Source organism: Marmota flaviventris, chromosome 2 (assembly GCF_047511675.1).
Source record: "Marmota flaviventris isolate mMarFla1 chromosome 2, mMarFla1.hap1, whole genome shotgun sequence".
NCBI lineage: Eukaryota > Metazoa > Chordata > Mammalia > Rodentia > Sciuridae > Marmota > Marmota flaviventris.
In genome coordinates this window covers 180944467-180969210 of record NC_092499.1, presented here as the reverse complement: position 1 = coordinate 180969210, position 24744 = coordinate 180944467, and the positions used below count along the sequence as shown (strand labels likewise).

The 24744-nt window shown below is 41.5% G+C and overlaps 1 protein-coding gene across 1 annotated transcript in view; it reads right to left on the bottom strand.

Annotated features, from left to right (window-relative positions):
* The window catches only part of Mmp24 (matrix metallopeptidase 24), a 38520-nt gene extending 30160 nt beyond the window's left edge, over positions 1 to 8360 (bottom strand). The window contains exon 1 of the mRNA XM_027945274.2: positions 8151 to 8360. Coding sequence (XP_027801075.2) covers positions 8151 to 8360 — 210 coding nt within the window. The remainder of the gene's footprint in view (positions 1 to 8150) is intronic.
* Between the last annotated feature and the right edge of the window lie 16384 nt (positions 8361 to 24744).

The window sequence follows — 24744 nt, the reverse complement described above, 5'->3', positions numbered from 1 at the left end:
TAGCTCTGGTTTGCTTCCAAATGCTGTTTCTTTCTTTCTTTTTTTTTTTTCTTCTTCTTCTTCTTCACTTCCAGCCAGTCTAAAAAGGGCCCTCAGGATCGCCCACAATGCCCAGCTTAGCTTCTTGACAAACACCTTAATGGCGCAGCATTGCCTGTTGGCTGCCATCGGCTCTTGAGTGGGTGGTAAGTGCACTAGCGGGAATTCCCTGGCGCTCCGCATGATGTCCTTGGCCCAATACCAGGAGGCCACCACAAGCCAGACAATCACCAGGACCGGGAAGGTGGCACATTTGGGGTTTTGGGTCAGCAATGGGATGTCCGAGTTTTCCAATTCTGGGGAGGCCTCTGCCCAAGGCCAGGAGTGTGGCTGTGCTCTCATTCACTCTGAGAAATCTTCCTTCTAATCGTCTTCCTTGCTTTTTCCAATACCCTTCTGTCTCTTGGGCTTAACTTAGTGATGAATTAAGAAAGGGGAAAAAGACAAAGCCCAGCAGTCAGGCCTCAGCCCCCCCCCCATCCTTTTCCCCCAGCTCCAATATAGGGATTGAACTCAAGGGTGCTCTACCACTGAGCTACATCCCCAGCCTTTTTATTTTTTATTTTGAGATGGGGTCTTCATTAGTTGTCCAGGCTGGTCTCAAACTTGGGATTCTCCTGTTTCAGTCTTCTGAGTAACTGTGATTACAGGCATGCACCCCTGGACCCAATTAGGCCTCAGTTTCTTAACCATAATAAGATAGCTGACTAGATGACCTCTAATTAATTACAGAAGTTTCATTATTTTAGCTTAGGTGGACTGAGTATGAAGCTGATCTTCTAATTCTTCACTGGTAGTTGCAAAGGCCAAGTTCATGAGCACAGCCCTCACTTTTTTCCCCACCCCAAGTTTCCCATATTTGGTATATAACATCTATTGTGTTGCCCGGACACATCCTTCATGTGTACTTCTGTAGGTCTTTATTCCATTCTCTCCCTTCAGAATGCCTTTCTCACATGTATTCTGGCCTAATCCTGATGAACTCTTAGATACCCTCACATGTACTTCAAATGCCACTTCATGGGGAAGGGCTCTCTGTCCCAGGTTAAATGGAATTTCTCTGTGCTTCCAATGGCATTCTCACATCCCTCATTTATGGCACATGTCAGATTACATTATGAATAATGCTTTTTATGCCTGCTGTCCCCATTGAACTCTTCCTCATGGAACTTACAGCCTGGTGGGCAGATGGATATGAAAATATTAAGCATTTCATTGCCACTGTGATAAGTGGAATGAAAGAAAAGGACAAGATACAGGATGTGATGTCAGAGGTGGCCTCCCTGAGGACATGACATCTCAGTCGAGACCTGTGAATGAACAGAAGAGGCTAAGTGAAAGCCAAAGAATGAGCATTTTAGGAAAGAGCATCTTATTCAATTCCTGAAAGGGAAGGAGCCTGCATATTAGAAAAAGAGAAATAAGGCCAGGGTGATTAGAGTCTAGTGACCAGCAGGGAGAGTGGGTGGAATAAAAGGAAGCCAGAGAGTGGGAAGGACTTTCATAGGGCGCCTCGTAGGCCATATGTAACAGCCTGGTGGGCACTGGCTTCAAGGGCGTCTGTAATACTGTTCTTTCTACTTTCATGTGCATTTGAAATTTTCCCATAATAAAAATCACTAGACTACTACTACAGCTGGTACTTTAGCCTTTGTCCTAAAAGCCATTTTAAGTAAGATAAGGGTGGGGTAACATAGAATTTTTGATATGTTTTAAATTTTTGTTATTATTGGAGATTTCAAGCTTTCAGAAAAACAAAAATAATAAAACAAACACCAGATAATCAATAGCCAGCGTTGTCAGATACTAGTTTTACGATATTAGCTTTAGATATAACAGACCCCCGTGCAAGACTTATTTTTAAAAGGTCCCTCTAGATCCTGCATAAAGAGGGATTACAGGAGGGCAAGAGATCTGATCAGGTGGGAAGTTTTTGAAGTCCAGATGACAGATGACCTAAGTTTAGTCTAAAGAAGGCAGTGGAGGTGGAGAGAAGTGAACATAGTAAAGATCCACTCTGCAGGTGGAATTGCTGGGGTGTGGCAATGGCTCTGAGGCAGAGGAGGAGACAAAGAGGTGCAAGATGATTCCTGTTTTGGGGGTATCTAAGTGTGGCATAGAATCAAATATTTAAATTGTTGCTAACAAAAGTTTAATAATGCCTTGCTTTTTCTACTTACTTTGTTATAACAACATGTATAATCTTTGGGAAAATATTATTTTTCCATCTACACACACACACACAACACACATAGATATACACATATGTGTATTTACACAAACAGATGATTTGCTATTAGCCTTTGTATCACTAAAGCCTAAATCAAAGTTAGCTTTTTCTTCCTTTTTTGTTTTGTTTTTGGTAGTGCTAGGATTGAACCCAAGGCCTCACACCTGCTCACAAGCACTCTACCACTATGCTACACCCTCAACTCCCTTTTTATTTTATTTTATTTTGAATCAAGGATCGCCAAGTTGCTGAGACTGGCCTCAAACTTGCAATACTTCTGCCTCAGGCTTATGAGCAGCTGGGATTACAGAAGTGCACCACTACACCTGGCTCAGAGTCGCCTTTGAAAGCAAAAGCATGCTGTAATGAGGAGGTAAAACTAGTGAAGAACTTGAATGAATATATCCAGAAGTCCAAAGAAACAAAGTGATTGATTCCAAAACCTTTAAACAAGAACTGGGGATGTAGTTCAGTGGTAGAACATTTGCCTAGCATGCATGAGGCCCTGGGTTGAACCCCTGTACTATAAAACAAACAAAATTTCTCAAGGAGGAGAGCCAGAGCCAGAACTCACACCTTCATTCACATACCATTCCCTAAAATGGGTACTCAGATCTCAGTTGTGCTAAGAAAACCTAAAACACATAGAGCAGGAATAAGCACTCAGAACAAGTCTAGTCCTGCCCTTCCTCAGCACTTTCTGAGCAGGTTGCTTCTCTGCTCAGAAACCTTTAATGACTCCCCTCAGCCTTTGGACAAAAGCCAATTTTACAATCTGCTCTCAGCCTCTCCTTCCAGCCTCTTCTCCTACATGCTCTTACTGGAAATGGCAAGCAAGTCAATTCTCCAGGCACATCCAATTACCCACTGTTCCCTAAACATGCCATGAACTTGTATGGAGACATGCTTCATGCTTTTCCTTCTGTTTGGACAGCTCGCTCACCATTCTTCATCTTTCTCCTCCCTCAACAGTTCATCTTAGATGCCACTTCCTTTCTGAAGCATTGACTGCCTCAATCTCAGCTGGAGAATCTCACCCCTCCCTTTTTAGTGTTTCCCTATACCTTATTTATATCATTAGCGTGCATTAATTTATTCTTCAAAAAAGCTACTGACTCTTGTGCACCAAGCACTATTCAGAGAAGTTGGTAAGGGATACAGACAATAAAATTAATTTAAAAATACTTATCACACATCCTGAAGGTGTCAGGCACAGAGAAGACAATGGACACAGAGTGTCCCTCCTTTTTGGAGTTCAAATGATACCATAATAAAAGGTTAGGCATTTCCTAAGATTAGTCTCTGTGATACAATTATACTTCTTTCAAGAACTAGAAAATGCTGGTTAAAAGGCCATGCCAATAATTCTGGACTACACAGTTTAGTATAAAGGGGAAAGCACTGAGCCCAAGGACAGAAAATCAGCTTCTGGTGTTCAGTTTACTGTTTATTAGCCACATGTAGGTCCCTGGACAAGCTGATGGGAAAGGCACATCATCTCTCCACCTCTGTTTATCACAGGTTGTTGTTGCAAACACACACACACACACACACACACACACAAGCATTTGGGAAGTGCAGAGCACTTTACAGACACAAGGGGCTATTCATGGAACAGGAAAACCCCACCATAATAAGAAAAAATAAATTAAAAGCACAGCAGACTAGGTTCAGCTTATATAAAATGAACTTCCAAACAGATTTTTCCCCCCAGATATAATGGGGGCTATGATCACACTGAAAGAATTTTGGGGCTTAGAAATATGTCAGTGCTTCTTAGTAGGTCTACTGCACTCTCTAATCATTGGACTTTACCTCCTTGGCTATACGTGCAAACCAAAGAATGGTCTCCATTTGCCCAGAGCCAATCATTCAAAACCAATCTTAATGGCTAGACTCCATTATGCCCTGGGCCTTGGCACCTCACTGTCTTACTCATGTGGCTGGGACTCTTTCTGCCTGTTCTGACCCTCGTTAGAATCAGATTGGAACCTAGGAAGGCCAAACAAACACACACACACAAGCAACAACAAAAATTTGAGTGGCATTCTCCCCAACTAAAAATAAGAAAAGGGGTGATTTAAATAAATCAAAGGCACAATGCCAATTGAGAGAATTGGTAGGACCCCACAATGTACAAAATACAAAAGAAACACTCAAGAAAACATACTGAATCACCTTTTTTAGTATTTGTAATGAAAGATTCAAGTTATGAAATCAACAAAGATAATGAAAAATTCTTTCAATTTAGAAGGCAGGAGACCAGGGAAAAGTTCAGGTTCCAAATCACCTACTATAAAGGTTTGTGCCCTTAGGTGCCTCATTTAAGGCAATTCAAGAAGTATCTATTAAGTGCTACTGTGTGCTTACTTGGTGATCTCTAGGGTAATGGCTATCTCTCAAATCCTCTCTATTGCGTGTCCCTATCATTAGAAGACATCCTACCTAAAGAGTTATGAAAGAACTCAAGGGTTAAATTGTGGAATTACTGCCTGAAAGAATAACCTCTATTTCCACTGAAAGAAGGTCAAGCAATGAGTCTCATCTTAGGAAGGATTTTAGAAGGGACCTTGAGACCTGCATGCCCATGAGTGCATATTTCAGATCCGTGAAATTTCCGGACATAAAGACTAAAGAGTAGGCTGGGTGCAGTGGCGCATGCCTGTAATCCCAGCAGTTTGGGAGGCTGAGGCAGGAGGATCGAGAGTTCAAAGCCAGCCTCAGCGATGGCAAGGTGCTAAGCAACTCAGTGAGACCCTGTCTCTAAATAAAATACAAAATAGGGCTGGGGATGTGGCTCAGTGGTCAAGTGCCCCTGAGTTCAATCCCTGGTACCCCCAAATAAATAAATAAATAAAAGACTAAAGAGTAGAATCACTGAATGTTCACTGAATGTTCAGTGGTGAGCCTTGGGGGTTGGGGACTATGTTAGATCCATAAACAAAAAGTGTCTTTTTTTTTGGCGGGGGAGGCCTTGCCAAAGAATCATAACTCATCTCTCTCAAATAATGTTTAAATATTTAAAAAAATAAATGACACAATGGCTGGAACTGCCTCAAAGTGTTCCCCTGAGAAGAAAGAAATAAAGGATGCCTAGAGACATGAAAGAGAGTTTCCTGGAAAGGCAGGGCGTGAGCTGGAACTTTTACGGTTTGTTGGGTGGGAGTGCAGCAGTGAACATGTGATTATGTCCAGAGAAACGTGGGTAGCTTTCTTAGGATAAAGAAGAGAAAAGCTAAGCTGGGGCAGGGATGCATATTGATATGCAGTGGGAAGGATAGCCTGCTAATGGGGAAGTAGGGTGCAGTCAGACTTCAGGGGCCTTAAAGACAGAAAGAGGAATAAGCAACTTTATTTGCTGGCTGAAAAGCAACAATATTTCTATAAGGTTTCAAACACATGACCTGCTAGTCTTCAAGGAAGGGATAGTTAGGCACAAATTGTTGAAAGAAACAGTGGATATAGTGTGTCTGTCTTTCAGAAAGTTTTGAACAATACATTAGACAATTTAAAAGGAATGGTATGAAAAGAAGGGTAGTGTTTTCATCATGGCTTAAGAACTCAGACATAGGAAACAACAGATGGAAATAAATGGCCACTTCTCTAAGTGGAAGAGTGAAGGTGGTCCCAAGAGACCATGCCAGGACCTGTCTGATTTAAATTTTTTATAAGTAATCCAGAAGAAGTAGAGCCAAGTGAAAATTTCAGGAGTGCAGATCATATGAAGTCCTTTCAGATAGGAAAATGCTATGCTGAAGGAGAGGGGAGGGAGAAAAGAGAGTGAGTGGGCTGCAAAATGGCAGCTGAACATCAAGGTGGGGAAATGTAAGGCGATGCACTCTGATAAAAATAATCCACATATATGGTGTCGTGTTCCAGGCTATCAGCTTTGACCCAGGAAAGGGATCAGGGAGCTATTGCACAATGTTTCCTAAAGGCAGTGGCCTAATATGTTAAGGTCAGGGCAGTGCAGAGACGGGCAGAAGCAGGACAGACCTGGAAACCAAAGGAAAAAAAATCATTCTTTCTTTAGGCAAAACCATAGGGTCCTACAATGGTCAGGTTGAAAATTAAGGCCCCAAAACATCCAGAAAGGGAAACTAAAATGACCCAGAGGATAAAGATGGCTATTCTGGGGAATGGTCTGTCATAATGGGGAAACTTAAGTTTGAAAATGAAAAGGCTAAGAGAGGTGGAATAATCAAAGCTTGTAAAATTGGTAAGGATAAGTACCAAGTAAACATAACCTTCTCTCCAAATCCTGAAATATTTAAATGAATTGCCTCCTCCTAATGCTTAAAATGCCATGGGAATAAAAAGGTTTCAGAGTTGAGATCAACCAATCCTATCTCTTTGTGTGAAAATCAAGCCTAGAGAGAGCAGGGAAATGGCTCAAGGTCACAGAAATCACCAGGGGCCAAGGTCCTGATTAGAGCCCAGGGCTCTTAAATCCTGGGTCAGTGTCTTTCTACTTCATCCTGTGCATTCAGGGAGTCTAAGGGAGCCTTACTTTTTCTATGTTAACTCATTACTTTGATGTGTGATAAAGCTAATACCCAAACAAACTAGGGAAAGTTTTCACCAAAAGTCAGCCAGGAATTATAAAATCTTTGGAAGCTGTCATCTGGGGCTTTCTTTCTTTTTTCTTTTTTTGAGAATCTGAAGAAATCTAGGGATTCTCTCCTAGAAAAACACATACTTGCACACACAAAAACAAATTTGCACAGAATTTCAGGGAATGTATCCCTTTGGGTCCCATGCCCAATTTACTGCTGTTTCAGCAGATTGTCCTGAACAAGCAGACTGCCTGCTTCAACACAGACTCTCTTTCTCTTGGGATAATTCAGATAATCACTGATTTTCCCTAGCAAAATTCCCAAGTCTCAACATTGTCTTTAGGATTGCAGACCTCCAGGTTGGAAGAGATCAGAGAAATAACAATCCAACTGCCCCTCTACCCATGTGATACAGAATAATGTCAGGGTTAAATATAAGGAGACTAGAGTCAGCCAACTCCTTCACCCACTAGCTGTGTGACCTTGGGCAAATTACTTAAGCTCTCTGGGTCTATATTCTCAGCTGTAAAATGGGGATAATAATTGCAACTATCTCATAGAGTAGTTATGAGGACTAAATGAGCTAATTAATATAAAACAGTACCAATCTTGGCCCATAATGAGTATTCAGTAAATGCTAGCTGGCATTATTGTTATTATTATGCATGTATCCATGCAGGTATTATGCATGCATCCATCCAATCCCTCTCGGAGCTTCTGCTTGCACATGCCAGTGATGAGCAGCTCACCGCCTCCTATGTTGGCTGAGCAGCTCCAATTGTTAAAAACTTCTTCCCATATTAAGCCGAAATTTGCCTTCTTGCAACCCCACCCCCACCCCTATTTGCCTTAGTTCTGTCCTGTGTGGCCACGCAGAGCAAGTCCATCCTGCCTCCACCTGACAGCCCTTCAAATATGAAGACAGCGAAGAGTCCTTCTTCCGCCCTCCCCCTCCCCCTTCTCCAGCTTGAACATCCTCGGTTTCTTCTCCCAACCCACAACAGACTGGCTGCGCTTACTATTTACTCCGAGGCGTTGTACGGTTTCCCTCACACACAGTCATGCAGGCCACACACCCCACCGCCACCAAAACAATCCCGACCCTCCTGCTCCGCCCCCGCCCGCTGCCCCTGTCCGCGGTGCTGAACAACTCCCAGCCCGGGCGGCCCTCGGCGCGGCCCTCCCCGGCTCCCGCCTGGGCCGCGGGCCCGGCCCCCAGGCGCTGACCCCCGGCGGCCAGCGCGGCCCAGACCCGGCCCGGCGACGCCCCCTGCCCTGCCCAAAGGCCCCCGAGCCCGCGCCCCGGCCCGGCGCGCCAGCCCCACCTGCCCAGCGAAGGGCGCCTCCGCCTTGGCCGCACGCGCCGCCGCCACCGCCGCCCGGTCCCTGGCCCCAGCCGCCGCCCGCGCGGCACCCGGGAGGCAGCAGAGCGCGGGCAGCAGCAGCAGCAGCCGCCCGGGCGCCCGCCAGCAGCTCCAGCGCGGGGCCTGGCCGGGCGGCGGCGGCGGCCCCGGCGCGCCCCGGCTCCTCGGCATCCCGGCGGCGGGGCCCGGCCGCCCGGCTGCGATGGCGGCGGCGGCGGCGGCTCCGGCCGGGTCCTCCCGCTGCAGCCGCTGCGGAGCCGCCGAGTCACGGCGCCGCGGACACGCGCCCGGCCCGCCTGCCTTCGCCGCCGCCGCCGCCTCGGCCGCCAGCGCGCCCCCGCCTCCGCGCGCCCCGCCCCGGCGGGGGGCGGCCGGGGGCGCGGGGGCAGCACCCGAGCCGGACCTGCCGCGGAGCCGCTCCGGGCAGCCCTGGGGCAGGGACCGAGCAGCCGCGCGGGGGAGGAGGTCGCCGAAGCTACCGGAGCAGCTCTAGGACCGGGGTCCAAAGCGGAGAAGTGGAGGAGGGGGCCTGGGGGCAGCCCGAAGGAAGGGCGGAGAGGCTAAATAAATAATCCTGGAGACAACCATGGAATGGCCTGGGAGGACAGCCGGGGTTGGGGGTTTGAGCCCAAGGTTACCCCTGGGGGAGAAAGTCTGGGGGGCAGCCCTGGAGGAGAGGGGCGTCTGAGATACAGCTTGGGGGAGGGGACTGAGGCGAGGCCCTGGGTAAGGGCTGGCTAGGAGGAAAACGAAGTAAAGAAACAGCCCTGGGTCTGGCAGGATGGCACCAGCGAAGGGGGTCTCTGGGACTGTCCTGGGAGTGGGCGGGTGAGAAGCTAATAGACCTGAGCAGCGTTTGACCGGGTGCGGTCCTGGGAGGCGTTAGGTAAAGTTTAGGTGAGGCTCACTCCCTCATCCCCTAGAGGGAGAGCGCTCATCCAGTTGGGAGGATCTTTCATACAAAACAAGCCACATTTATTGAGCGCGTTCTATAAGTAGGGCTCAGGGCTACTCGGGATACTAAAAATCAAATAAAAAAGAGGGCCCGTTCCCTGAAGTATAGAGCTTTACACCTTGGCGAGAAAACATTAAGTGCGAAGAAAAACAGGACAGCAAACATCAAGTGTCAAAAAGGATTCGGGCAAGTACTTAGAAGCCAGGGAGTGTCTGTGTCAGGAAGGAGGTAGGACTCCAGATCCTGCCTTGAAGGAAAGGTTAAATCAGGGAAGGGGAGTGGAGAGGAAGAAGTTGAGGGTGCATAGAATGTGGCTGGGGCAGTAGTTTGGTTTCTCAGGAACACATACAGAGTACCTATAGGAAAGTGCTAACAAGATAGTGAATGTAGGATAATGAATCTGGGTTGTATTTCGAAGGGGGTGGTGATTGAAGGTTTTGTTAAGCAGGATGATGTGTGAAAAATGGTATTTTGTGGTTATCTGATAATTTGGATGTAGAAAGGGCACAGGCTTTAGAGTCAGACCTATGTTAAAATCTTGGCTTGTTACACTTTTATACAATGATGCCAATATTACTGTATAAGATTGCAGCAAGGATGAAGTGCTTGGCACTTAATAGATACTCAATGTTAGTTCCCCTGTCAGGATGGAGCACAGTGACCAGAGGATTCAAAGACATGAGTTGAGATACTACTGTAATAGTTTCAGATTAAGGAAATAATTATCACAATAATAATTGATGCTTATTGAATGCTTACTACATACCAGGCACTGGGCTAAGCACTTTACTGAATTATAAAGTATTTAGTCCTCATAGATAAACCTGATGAAACAAGATCTATGATTACTCCCAATTTAGGATAAGGAGTGTAGATTCTCAGTAATTTGCCAAACTCACATGATTCATAAGTAGTAGAGTTGGAGCAGTCTGATCTCAGAACTCATTTTTTTTCCACTAAGATGACAGGAGAGGCAGGTGACAATGGACATAAAAGAAGAGGGAAAGGAGTTTGGGTTAATAAGGAATTTGTCCAGAAAGATGAATGGTGTTATCTTTACAGAACTGGAGTCATCATGAGGAGGATCTAGCTTAGGGAACATGACCAGGATTTTGGTTTTAAACTTGCTGAGAGTGAGGTGACCACAAGGTTGGTGAAATGGGTATGGGAATGAGTTTAGAAGGGGATGGGGAATGGTTATTTTGGAGCCCTTCAGGTGAGCTAAGAGTTGAAGCTGAAAGAGAAGAGTAGAAAAGAGCAAAAAGAGCCGGATGCAATGTCATCGACCTATAATCCCAGCAACTCCATAGGCTGAGGCAGGGGGATCACAAATTCAAGGCCAACCTGGGCAACTTAGCAAGACTCTGTCTCAGAGTAAACAAATAACTTTAAAAAGGTTTGGGCATGTGGCTCAGTGGTAGAGTGCTTGCCTAGTTGCATGAGTTCCTGGGTTCAATCCCCAGTGCTGAGAAAGAAAGGCATGGGTGGAGGGTTGTGGAGAAGGAGAAGGGAAAAGAAAGGAAAGAAAAAAAGAAAGACTAAGGGCCCCATCTTAAAGACATCTGAGAAGGAAAGCCAACAAAGTCTAAAGGGTGGTCAAAAAGACTGGAGAACCAGAATTGAGGAGCATCATGGGAAAGGGGTGGAGAGTTCCTTAGAGAGAGGAGGTATTGACAAACTCAGGAGAGCTAAGAGATGGAAGGCTGGTAAACAGCATCAAACAACTCAATGTAAGAAGGAGATAGAGAAAAATAATTGTGATGACATCCCAGGCTGGCCTTGAACTTGCCTGCCTCAGCCTCCCCAGTAGCTGGGATTACAAGTGTGCACCACCATGCCCTGCTTCTCTAACTCATGGGAAGGACCACGCGAATGATTGGGATTCACTTTGTAAACAACATGGCCACCTCACCAGACATCAGGAAAGTCTTTGATACTGATAATCTTATCAAGATGTACCAGTGCCAAAACTCAGGGTAGGGAGCAGGCAGTCCTCAACTCCACCTCCTCTCTTCTTTCTTCACTTGACACATGTTAATTGCATATCTTTTGGGTGCTAGATACTGTGGGAGGGCCTGGGGATATAAAGAAGATTCAATTATAATCACCCTGTAGGAAGACAGTCAACTGGGGAAATGGCCACTAATATAGATAACAAGAAGATAATACAATATGAGAGAGAACAATAGATTGTGAGAGTAGAGAGGCAAAAACAATGAATTATCTAGAGATGGCAAGAGATGAGATGGGCCATGACTGATCAACAGAAATCTGCCATGTAAAGTGGGAGGGAAATCTATATATAAAGGCATAGACATAAATAACAAAACTGTTTTCATGACAATACCAAGACATTAGATTCCTTTTAAATTCTTATTTTCTCATGAGAATACTATGTAGTTTTCTAGATGCTTTTTTTGACTTACCACCACAGATTTAATACAGAAGCAGATATGAAAATACAATTGTCTTCTATTAAGCCAGAATTTAGACTTGGTGGAGCACTTGCCTTAGCATGCATGAGGCCCTGGGTTCAATCCCTAGTACCACCAAAAAAGAAAAAAAAAGAAAAAAGAAAAAATCCAAACTTTTAACAGATTTTCAAAAATGTAAAGCAATACCATTCTTCTTATTAAATATTTTTTTTTGTTTTGGAAAACATGGTTATTTTCATAAAATGTTATATATGTTAATACTTATATATAATGTTATATGTGATAGCTCATTATTGTTATTTTCATTTCATTTATTTTTTGTGAGGTTGGGGATTGAACCTAGGGTCTTGCTCATGCTAGGCAAGTATTCTACTACTGAGCTACAACCCCAGCCCTATTTTATTATTGTAAATGAATTAGTATGTACATATTTTTAAATGTATCAGTTTTTATTTCTACTCTGGTAATTATCAATAAATCTAACCCACATAACAAAAGCTTTTTGGGGTCCTCAATAATTTTTGAGAGTATAAAGTGAGTCCTGAGATCAACAAGTTTGAGAACCCTGTTCTAAGTGGGAGGGCATCACTGAAGGGTCTTAAATAGAGAGGCAATATGACAACATTTCATTTGCTTCGGTAAATAAGTTCAACAAATGGTAATTAAATACCTACTATTCTAAGGGTCTAGGATAGAGCAGTAAACAAATAAAATAAAACTTCTCTTTTTTCACAGAAGTTACATTATAATGGGGATGACAGACAACAAACAATATATATATATAAATTATATATAAATAAATGCTGGGCATGGTGGTGCACTCCTGTAATCCCAGCAACTTGGGAGGCTGAGGTAGGAGGATTGTAAGTTCAAGGCCAGCCTCAACAAATAAAAGGACTGGGGATGTAGCTCAATGGTAAAGGGCCCCTGTGTTCAATTCCCAGTAACACACACACATACGCACACACACACAGACTAATAATTGTTAAGAACAGCAGAGAACCAGGACATAAAACCTTAGAGGGGTGTGTGTTTGTGGGAAATTTTGGATAAAGTGGCTAGGGAAGACCTCAGTAAGGTGAGTTTTTGGGTAAAGATCTGAAGGAATGAGGGAGAAGACTGTGCAGCTATCTGGGAGACATAAATTCTGGCGGAGGGAACAGCAAATGCAAAGTTCTGAGATGAGTATGGCTGGCAAGTCTGAGGAACAATGTGGAGGCCTGTGTGGTAAGAGTGAAAGAAGAGTGAGGGTGCTAGAAGATGAGGGTTATGGAGGGAACGGGCTGTACATGAGGTGAAAAGCCATTGGAAGAGCAGGGCATGGTGGCACCTGCCGGTAATCCCAGTGACTCCAGAGGCTGAAGCAAGAGTATGGCAAGTTTGAGGTCAGCCTGAGAAATTTGGTGAGACCCTGTCTCAAAATAAACAATAAAAAGGGATGGGGTGTAACTCAGTGGGACAGTGCCCCTGGGTTCAATCCAAAAATAAAAAATAAAAAAGCTAGTGGAAGTTTCTAAGAATAGAAGAGACATCTTCTGACTTATATTTTAACAGAACCACCTTGGTTGCTGTGCTGAGATCATGTTGCAAGACTGTAAGCAGAAAGGCCAACTAGGAGGCCATTGCAATATTTAGGGGGGCAAGATGATGATGGCTTGGGCAAGGGTCCAGGTGGAAATAACAAGATATAGTTGGATTCTTGATAGATTTTGAAAGCAGAGTTGACCAAATTTGACAATGGATTGGAAAACAAGAAGAGTCAAATTACATCAAACTTTTTGATCTGAGCAACTAGAAGAATAGAGTCACCATTATCTGACACAAAGAAGACTGCAACGGGGACAGATTTGAGTAGAAACACCATGAGCTCAGTTTTGGACATATTATGTGAGAGGTGTCTATTAAACATCCAAGTGGGTGTAGCAAGTAGGCTGTTTGATATATGGGTCTGAGTTCTGGAAAGAGGTCAATAATGGAATATGAATTTGGAGGATCTTAGGATAAAGGTAATATTTAAAAGTCAAGGGACCAGGGCTGGGGCTGTACCTCAGTGGAAGAGAGCTTGCCTAGCATGTATGAGGCAATGGATTCGGTTCTCAGCACCAAAAAAAAAAAAAAAAAAAAAAAAAAGTCAAGGGACTAGAAGAAATAACTTAGGAGACAAAAGCACCTTTGGAAGATGGGTAATCCCAGCAGCTTGGGAGGCTGAGCAAGTTCAAGGCCAGCATCAGCAATTTAATGAGGCCTTAAGCAACTTAACAAGACCCTGTCACAAAATTTTAAAAAATGATAATAAAAAGTACTGTGGCTTAGTGGTAATGCACCCCTGGGTTCAATCCCTAGTGCTTTAAAGAAACCAAACAAAACTGGGAGTGGAACCCAAGTGTCTGGCACTAAAGCTCATGCTCCTGGTGCAACCCCTGGCACCTTTGTTCCTTTGTTAGTACCTCAAAATTTCCATAAACATTACAAAGCAGCCCCTCTGTGGGAAGTATTGCGTTGAATAACACAGTCTTCAGGTAAAAGAGCTAAGACGTTAATATGCCTAATATGTGATAGATAACTACAAGTCAATATGCTGCACTATAGGATTTCAGAGGGCAGTGAGGTCACTCTGGCTGAGAAAACCAAGGGCTCAAGGAAGTGGCTTTTGGGATAAGCCTATATAAAGAGATTGTATTTTAAAAGCTAATTGTTTTATATTGAGTGTGAATTGAGCATTACTGTACCTGTGTTTAAAAGTTATAAGCTAGGGAAGACTGAATTTTTAATCTGCAGAAGAAGGTATGTGGGGGTGGAGTGGTGGTGGTACATTAAGGGCTGGGGATATAGCCCTGTATTACAGCACTTGCCTAAAGTGCATGAGGCCCTGGGTTTAATCCCCAGGATGGAAAAAAGAAGTGGGGTGGCGGGTGGAGAAGGAAGGCATGAACAAAGGAAGGAAAAGAAAATTAAGAAAATGCGTGATGATAGCAGCATACAGGAAAGAAAGTGTCCAAATGTTCAGATCTAGAAAAGTCCCTAATTCAATCTCCCACCTCAGTATCAAGATCCAGCTCCAAATGATCTGTGGATATTTCCCACTTGGGGTTTTTTCCCTTCAGAGTGTATACAAGGCTGTGTACGTACAACAGAACACTATGAACCCATTTAAAAAACAATGAAGTACTTTATGCTTTAGGAAATTATTTCCAAAATATATTAAGTAGAAGTAAAGGAAGATACAGAATTCTGGATATAGAATGCTACAGTTCGTATAATGATGTTGAATATAGAGCATGTGTGTGGGGAGGGGGAAGGTGGTGTGCACTTGCTTGTTTGCATATAAAATATGGAAAGAATTGGTGGGCTAAGGCAGGAGGATCACAAGTTCAAGGCCAGTCAGGGTGATTTAGTGAGACTCTGTTTCAAAATAAAAAATTAAAAGGGTCCCATAGTCTGGTACACGGTGACATACGCCTGAATCCCAGACACTGGGGAGGCCTAGGCAGGAGGATCACAAGTCTGAGGCCAGCCTGGGTAACCTAAGAGAGTCCCTGTCTTAAAAATACATACAATATAGGCCAGGTTCAATGACGCAGGCCTGTAATCCCAGCGGCTCAGGAGGCTGAGACAGGAGGATTGTGAGTTCAAAGATAGCTTCAGCAACGGTGAGGTGCTAAGCAACTCAGTGAGACCCTGTGTCTAAATAAAATACAAAATACTGCTAGGGAAATGGCTCAGTGGTAAAACAGACACTTCTATGTGGTTTAGAAGGGCTGTAAATTGGTGACTCTTTGGGGCACAAATGGGCAATGCCTATCAGCCTTAAAAATCAGCATCCCTTTGACCCATCAGTTCTAATCTCGGGAATTTATTCTAGATAGATAATAGGCTTCCATATGTACAGACAACTCCTCAAAATTTTTCTTTGCAGCATTCTTTGTAGTCATAAAAGATTGAAATCAGTCTAAATATTTTTTAGTTGGGAAACTGCTACATCTAAACACAGAATCAGTAGGTAGGTGTTGGAAAGAATGATCTGGATCTGTATTCTGTTCTGACAACACCCAAACTTAGCCCTCATCATCATCATCATCTCTTCTCTCTCTCTCTCTCTCTCTCTCTCTCTCTCTCTCTCTCTCTCTCTCTCTGGTAAATCCAGAGGTGCTTAAGCACTGAGCAACATTCTCAGCCCTTTTTATTTTTTACTTTGAGACAGGGTCTCACTAAGTTGCTTAGAGCCTTGTTAAGTTTCTGGGGTTGGCCTCACACTTGGGATCCTCCTGCTTTGGCCTCCTGAGTTGCTGGGATTAAAGTCATGTGCCATTGTGCCTGGCCCCCTCATTATCTCTTACTTCGACTATAGCCATAGCTTCCAGGCAGGTCTCCCTACCTTTCTTTTGCCTCTTTGCAGGACTAGCTACATAATTTACAAAATGAAAACACACTGCTCTTGGGGCTGAGGTTGTGGCTCAGAGGTAGAGTGCTTGCTTAGCATGCCTGAGGCACTAGGTTCAATCCTCATCACCATATAAAGTAAAAAATGAAGACATTGTGTCCACCTATAACTGAAAAATAAATATATATAAAAAAGACAATGCACTGTCCTTTATTTAAAAATGCAATGAATTTCAAGATGACAGCAGAGCATCAAAACAAGTGTGGGGCCCTGTGTGACTACAGGAGTCACAAGTCTGGGAAGCTTTCCTCTCGCCTTAAGGGCCATTTCAGCCATCTCCTTTTCTTTATGATGCACTACATGTCTGTCAACAATAACTCCAATGTGACCCACTTTGGCAATTTCTCCTTGAATACTTTCACCCAAATCACTCTCTTCAGTACTGTTGTTTTATTAACTCTTTGTTTTATCGTCTTCCCTACCTCCCTGGCCCTTGCCCTAGGTTTCTTTTTGCTAGTTCCATTTCTTCCAACTGTCCTCTTAAATTCAGAAGTTTCTCAGGGCAGTTATAAGCCCTCTTTTCTTTGTGTTCTTTTCTCACTAAGAGATTTCATCCATTACCAGTTTCAAATGCCTTCTTCATCCCAGCAACTCCCAAATTTCTTTCTAGCCTAAATCTTGATCCCAGACCCCTAAATCCAGTTGCTTTACTCTACACCTATACCTTAATGTCTCACGAGATTCCTGAACTGTAAGAAGTCAAAGCCAAACTCCTATGCTTCTATTCAAAATCTCATTCTCTTCTAGCCTTCCCTAACTAAGCACTCCAACTGCAAGAGACCTGGGAGGAAACTTTGAAACCTTCTTAACCTCCCCCAGAGCTAATCAATAATTTATTCCTATGGATTCTACTTCATACAAGAGTTCCCTAAACCTCTAGACTAGGCCACATACCCCTTTCAATACACCAATATAGAATCTTGTACTTTATAGTACTTAACTAAGTTGTAATTAAGTAATTATTTGTGTAATTCTATTTCCCTCAGTAAATCATAAATTCCATCATAAATTTCAGGACCATGACTGGCTCATTTCCGGCACATAGTAGACTCTCAATGAATATTTGGTAAGTGAACAAATGTAAACTCTCTCTGTAGGGATCATGTTGTCATCTAATTTAGTACCTATGCTATGCTCACAGTAGGGGGCAGCAGAGTATAGGTAATAGGAAGATCTCACACACACACACACACACACAACCCATATTAAATCACTTAACCTTTCTAAGACTTTATTTCCTTTTTTTTTGAAAAGCAGAGCTAATTCTCCTTCCTTTATATCAAAAAGAGATAAGCAGATGTGAAAGGGCTTAAGTGCTGTACAAACAGGAGAGAATATTATTAGAGTCAGTTAAGATAAATATTTGTGGAATACATGGAGTCAGAGGAAGAGGATTTAGGTCACACCAGATTTGAGGAGAGACCTGACAAATTCAAAAGAGAGGAAATGAATGCTCAAGGTAGAGGCTGGCCTAAGTCCTGAGCCAGCCAGAGGCAGGGCTGTGAAGTCAGCACAGGGTGCTTTTGGCATCTCTACTCTCTGCTCAAGGCCTCCACCTGCACCTCTAGCCTCCAGAGCCCTATTACTGTCATGCTGTGCTGTGGGTCTTCCTTTCCCTTTTGTCCCATCGAAGTTCATCTGTCCTGTGTCCTGGCCCCTAAGAGGCCTCTCACTGCCATCCACAAATGACCACTAGTTAACCCAACAAGTGGATTCACTCTAGAGTGCTAATGACAGATAATGTGTTATTTTGCCATCCCCCATAACGGGAGCCGGACCTTACCGAGACAGAAGGGATAAGCTCCCCAAAGGAATATGTTCCAAATGAAGTTTTCAGTTCTGTGGAATGAAAGGAAATGGAAAGTTAACAGAGATTAAGGCAGTTTTCACTTCAGGCTCAAGAGAAATAATTATACAAAGAATCTGTGAGATGTGACTTGATAGTAAAACTTTTTAAAATTTCATAAATAGACACACATATAATAGATACGTATATATGTATAATTTTGTTCTGTAAGTTTTGACAAATGCACAGAATTATACAGCCACCACCAAACAAAACATAGAACTATTCATTGCCCCCCAAATTCCTTTGTATTACCCCTTTGTAGTCAAAACCTTCCTCTACCCTCAATCCCTGGAATCACGAATGTGCTTTCTATCCCTATAGTTTTGATTTTGAAGTTCATATAAATGGAATCATATCATAATGTAGCCTTTGAATTGGTTCTCGCTCTCTCTCTTGCTTGCTCTCGTTTCTTTTTTCTGATACTGGGATTGAAGCCAGGGCCTTGCACATGTTAGGCATGTGTTTTACCACTGAACTACATCCCCAGCCTTTCTTATTTTATTTTGAGACAGGGTCTCACTAAGTTGTCCAGGCTGACTTCCAACTTGCAATCCTTCTGCCTCAAGCAAATAGCTGGGATTACAGGCGTGTGTCACCATGCCCAACCTTGAGTGAACTTTCTTATATGGGTTTTTACATTAATATAAATTTTCATTTTATGTGGGAAAATTTCTAGTAAGGATTATTGTATTATATGATAAGTGTATGTTCATAAGGAATTGAGAGAGGGTTGCATCATTTTTCATTCCTATCAGCAATATATAAGAGTTACAGTTGCTTTGCATTCACCAGCAGTTGCTACTATCTGGTTTTGTTTAAAAAAGAAAAAAAAAAAGATTGTTTTCATGGGGGCTGTGGCTGTGGCTCAGTGGTAGCACACTTCCCTGGCATGTGTGAGGCACTGAGTTCAATTATCAGCACTGCATATAAGTAAACAAAATAAAAGTCTAATGACAACTTAAAAATAAATATATTTAAATTTTTTTTTTCTTTCAGTAGTGGGGATTGAACCCAGAGCCTTGCACACTGAGTTACACCCCACCCCTTTTTATTTATTTTTTAAATTTTTTTAGGTGTAGATTGACACAACACAATGCCTTTATTCTTATGTGGTGTTGAGGATGGAACCCGGGCCCCGCCCGTGCTAGGTGAGCACTCTACCACTGAGCCACAATCCCAGCTCTATTTTTTACTTTTGAGACTGGGTCTTTCTCAATTGCCCAGGCTGACCTCTAACTAGCAATGCTCCTGCCTCAGCCTACTGAGTAGTGGGGACTACAGGTACATGCCAGTGTGCCCGGCTTTGTTTCAACTTCTTTTTTAGTACTGGGGATTGAACTCAGGGGTGCTTAACCACTGAGCAACATCCCCAGCCCTTTTTATGTTTTGTTTAGAGACAGGTTCTCACTAAGTTGCTTACAGCTTTGCTAAATTGTCGAGTCTGGCTTTGAACTCAAGATCCTCCTGCCTCAACCTCCCAGCTGCTGGAATTACAGGTATAAGTTTTGTTTCAACTTTAATAGTTATATGGACATGTCCTATTGTGGTTTTAATTAGCATTTCCCTAATGAGTAATGATTTTCTACCTTTTCGTGTGCTTATTTGCTATCTGCATATCTACTTTGGTGAAGTGTTTGTCCAAATCTTTTGCACCCCTCCCCTCTTTTTTTTTTTATTGTTTTCTCTTTACCAAGTTTTCAGAGTTCTTTATAAATTTTGGATTCAAGTTCTTTATTAGAAATACAATTTGCAGATATTTTCTCCTAGGTTGTTGCTTCTCTTTTTATTCCCTTTATAATGTCTTTCAAAGAAAAACAATTAATTTTGGTAAACAAGTTTTCTGTTTATGCACTTTGCTTTAATGTTGCATGTAAGAATTTTGTCTAAGCTAAGGTGACAAAGATTTTTCTCCTTTCTTCTAAAGTTTCATAGATTCACATTTAGGTCTTATCCGTTTCAACCAATTTTTTTTTTTTTTTCCTTTTTGGTGGGAGATGCTGGGGTTTGAACTTGAGATACATCCTCAGACTAACCAAAATTTTTTATACAAGATGCAAGCTATAGGTCAATGTTTACATTTTTTTATATGAATGTCCAATTAACTGTTCCAGTATTATTTATTGAAAAGGCAATAAAGACAATCTTTCCACATTGAATTGCCTTTGCAACTTTGTGAAAAATCAGGTAGCCATAATTGTGTCATTCTATTTCTGGACTCTATGCTGTTCTATTAGTCTTAGTGTCCCTCCCTTCACCAATACTACACTGTCTTTATCAGTGAAGCAGCATTGTAAGTTCTGAAATCAATAGTATGAGCTATATATTTCTCTATACACACAGTTTTAGCTGCAAGCCATAAATATTAACATGTATATTCATTTTCTTTTCTTTCTTTCTTTTCTTCTTTCTTTTACTTTTGGCAGTACTGGGGCTTGTATCTAAGGGGCACCCTTCCGCTGAGCTACATACCAGTTATTTTATTTTATTTTTTTAATATTTATTTATTTAGTTTTTAGGTTCACACAGTATTTTTATTTCACATTTATGTGGTGCTGAGAACCAAACCCAGTGCCTCACACGCATGCTAGGCGAGTGCGCTACCACTTGAGCCACATCCCCAGCCCTTATTTTAATTTTATTTTTATTTTGAGAGAGGTTCTCACTAAGTTGCTGAGGCTGGCCTTGAATTTACAATCCTCCTGCCTTAGCCTCCCAAATAGCTGCAATTACAGGTATGCACCAGTGTACGCAGAGGTGTTTTCATTTTTACTCAGTTCAAAATATTTAATTATCCTTAAGAATTCCTCAGTGATCCAAGGGTTATTTAGTAGCATTCTACTACTACTAAAGTATTTCCAAATACTCCAGAACTTTTTATTATCTCTTTCTTTTTAAAATCTGTTATAGCCAAAAAACATGCTTTAGCTATTTTAATGTATTAAAAATAATTAGTATTTAATGACCCAGAACATGGTCTGTGAACACTTTTATGTATTCTGCTGTTCTTGGGAGAGTGCTCTATAAATGCTCATTAGATTGAATTGGTTGATAGTGTCATTCAGATCTTTTATATCCTTGTTGATTTTTCATTTATTTATTGATTATTGAGATAAAAGTCATTGAAGTCTTCATATAATAGATACATATAACTGTGGGTTTGTTCATAGCTCCTTTTGGTTCTCTCAGTTTTTGTTTTACTTACTTTGGATCTTTGTTATTTGCATATTGCATTTTATGTTCTTGTTGAATTGACCTTTTATCATATTATGTGCCTATTCTCTCTCTATAGATATAGATATAGATATAGATAGATAGATTTAGATAGATATAGATATATAGATATGTGTATGTTATGGTCTACATGTGAGGTGTCCCCCAAAAGCTCATGTGTGAGACAATGCAAGAAGGTTCAGAAAAGAAATGATGAGGTTATAAGAGTCTTAACCCAATCCGTGAATTAATCCCCTGACAGGGATTAACTGAGTGGTACCTGAAGGCAGGTAGGTATGGCTAGAGGAGGTGGAAATTGGGGTGTGGCTTTGGGGTATATATTATGTATCTGGCAAGTAGAGACCTTTCTTTGCTTCCTGACCATCATGTGAGCTGCTTCCCTCTGCCATACTCTTCACCATGATGTTCTGCCTCACCTGGTGCCCCAAGGAATGGAGCCAGCCTTCTGTGGACTAAGACCTCTGTAACAATGAGCCCTCAGATAAACATTTCCTCCCCTAAAATTGTTCTGTTCAGGCTTATAACTATATAGGACCCTTTACTCTCTCCCCTTTATGTTATAGTTGTATTAGTTGGCTTTTAGTCACAGCAGCAAAAAAGCTGACTAAAACAGTATATGTACATGTGCGTGCAGGCACGCATGTGTATCTTTATATTTAAAAGAGGTTTATTGCACGTAGCATATAACTGGGTCTCTTTTTTCCCCCTTTATCCAACATATTATCTCTGTCTTTAAATTGGTATATTTACACCATTTACATGTAAATGACATAAATGGATTTGGTTTACAATATATTACTTTTCTATTTGTCACCTTCATTTTTTTCTCAAATTCCCTTTTCCTACTATCTTTTGGGTTATATTAGAATATTTTTCATATTCTATTTTAATTTATTTTGATTTTTTTTGCCTCTCTCTATATGTTCTTTTTCTTTTTTGCTGTTTTATTTTGTTTGTTTTGTTCTGGTAGTGGGGATTGATCCCAAGGGCATTCTGCCACTGAACTACTTCCTCAGTCCTTTTTTTGTTTGTTTTTTGAGACAGGGTCTCACTAAGTTGCCCAGGTCTCAAACTTGCTATTTTTCTGCCTTGGTTCCTGAGTTGCTGGAATTATAGGAATATGCTACCACACTCAGCTTGTGTGTGTGTGTATGTGGGGGTGTGTATGTGTGTATAGTTGTTATTTGCTGTTGCTCTAGGGATTATAAAATACATATCTAACTTCTCACAGTCTACTTAAAATCAGTATCTTGCCATTTTAAGTAAAATACTAAAGGCTTATAACTATATAGGACCCCTTACTCTCTCCCTTTTATGTTATAGTTGTTGTATTAGTTGGCTTTTCATTGCTGTGACAAAATTCCTGAGAAAATAAACTTAAAGGAGGAAAATTTTATTTTGGCTCATGGTTTCAGAGGTTTCAGTCCATGCTCAACTGACTCCATTGCTTTTAGGCCTATGGTGAGGCAGAAACATCATGGAAGGACAAGGCACTTCATGACAGCTGAGAAGCAGAAAAATAGAAAGGGGTCGGGGGACAAGATAGTCCTTAAGGGCATGACCCAAAGAACCCACTCTATTCAAAAGGTCTCACCTCCTCTAATTTCTACTACTTTCCAATAGTCCATTCAGTTATGAATCTCTCAACAGATTAACTCATCAATGAGGTTAGAGTCACCATGATCCAAATGACTTCCAAAAAGCCCACATCTGAACATTGCTGCACTGGGGACCAAGCCTTCAGCACATGCACCTTTAGTGGGACATTCCAGATCCAAACTATAACAGTTGTCCTATATGTATTATGTATACACATATTGAAACTCCCTTAGGTTACGTTATAAACTTTTCTTTCAATGGTTATACTTCTTTTTTTTTTTTTTCTGGTACTGGGGATTTAATCCAGTGGCACTTTACCACTAAGCTTATTTTTTCACTTTTTATTCTGAGAAAAGTTCTCCCTAAGTTGCTGAGACTGACCTTAAACTTGCAACCCTCTTGCTTTAAACTCCCAAGTTGTTGGGATTACAGGTGTGTGCCACTATGTCCAGCTTCGATGGTCACACATCTTTTTAAGGTATGTAATAAGAGAAAAATAACTTATTATCTCTTCTCAGATATTGACTTGTTCTGTTGCTCTTTCTTTATTCCTGAAGTACTAAGTTTCCTTTGGTATCATTTCCCCTCAGCTTGAAGAACTTTGTCAGCATTTCTTTCATAGCTGGTCTCCTGGATTCAACTTCTCTTAGGCTTCTTTTATCTGAGAATGTCTATTTTACCTTCATTTCTGAAGGGGATAGAGAACTTTAAAGATGTTGTTCCAATGTCTTCTAGTCTCAATGATTCCAATAAAAGATCTATAGTCATTAGGATCATTATTTGCCCATATGTAATGTCTCAAATTATTATTATGTTTTTTTTTTGGTGACTGTTCTTATGATTTTTTTCCTTAATCTTCTAATCTTTCAGAAGTTTGATTAGAATGTCACTGGATTTCTTTGCATTTATCCAGACTCAGACTAAAAGTATTGTTTTACCTTCTATGTGAGGTGGTTGTAATGTAAGTTCATTTTAAGTGAAAGAGTATGGGAGAAATTTTTTGGATTCAAAATTTGTGATGTTTTCTGTTGTTATTTTTTCAAATATTTTACCACATGGTTTTCTTTCTCCTATTTTTTTTTTCAGAAATTTTAATGACATAGTTTAGACCTTTTGATATTGTCCCATAGGTTCCTGAGGCTCTGTTCATTTTCTTTATTTATTATTAAAAAAAATGTTCTTACTACTGGGGATTGAACCCAGGGGTACTTTACCACTGAGATATATCCCCTGTACTTCTTATTTTTAATTTTGAGACAGGGTCTAAGTTGCTGAGACTGGCCTTGAACTTAAGATCCTCCTGCCTCAGCCTCCTGAGTCTCTGGAATTACAGGTGTGCGCCATCGTGCCTGGTGCTCTGTTCATTGTAAAAGTCTTTTTTCTTCTGTGACCTTTATATTGGATCTTTATATTGAATGGTTTGTATAATCTGTCTTCAAGTTCACTCAGTTATTCTTGTCATCTTCATTCTATAAGGAACCCCTTCAGTGATTTTTTTTTAAAGTTCATCTAATTTCCATCTAGTTCTCTTTTATAATCTCTATTTCTTTGATGAGAACATACACCTATCATTTCAAGGGTATTTTACCTTTATCTTCCAGAGGATGATTATAATAGTTGCTTTCATGTCTTTGTCAGACAATTCTAACATCTGGGTCATTAAGGGATTAGCATTTGTTTTTTGTTTGTTTTGTTTTTTGTTTTTTTTCTTCCCTTGAAAATTGATCAGTTTTTTTGGATCTTGATATGTTAAATAATTTTTGTACCTTGGCAATTTTAACTATTATATTGTGGGACTTAGAGTCCTATTTAAATCCTCTGCATGTTGATTATTTTTATTTTAGCAGGCAGTCAACACAGGCTCAGACTAAAAGTACTGGTTTACCTTCTATGTGTGGTGGTTGTAGTGTGAGTTCATTTTAAGTGAAAGAGTATGGGAGAAATTCCAGGGAGGAAAGGGCTGGAGAAGGGACTGGATCTGCTCTTCCTATGCCAGGCAGGGATTAGTCTGGGACTCAAGTGGTGGTTTATATTGTAGTCCAGTT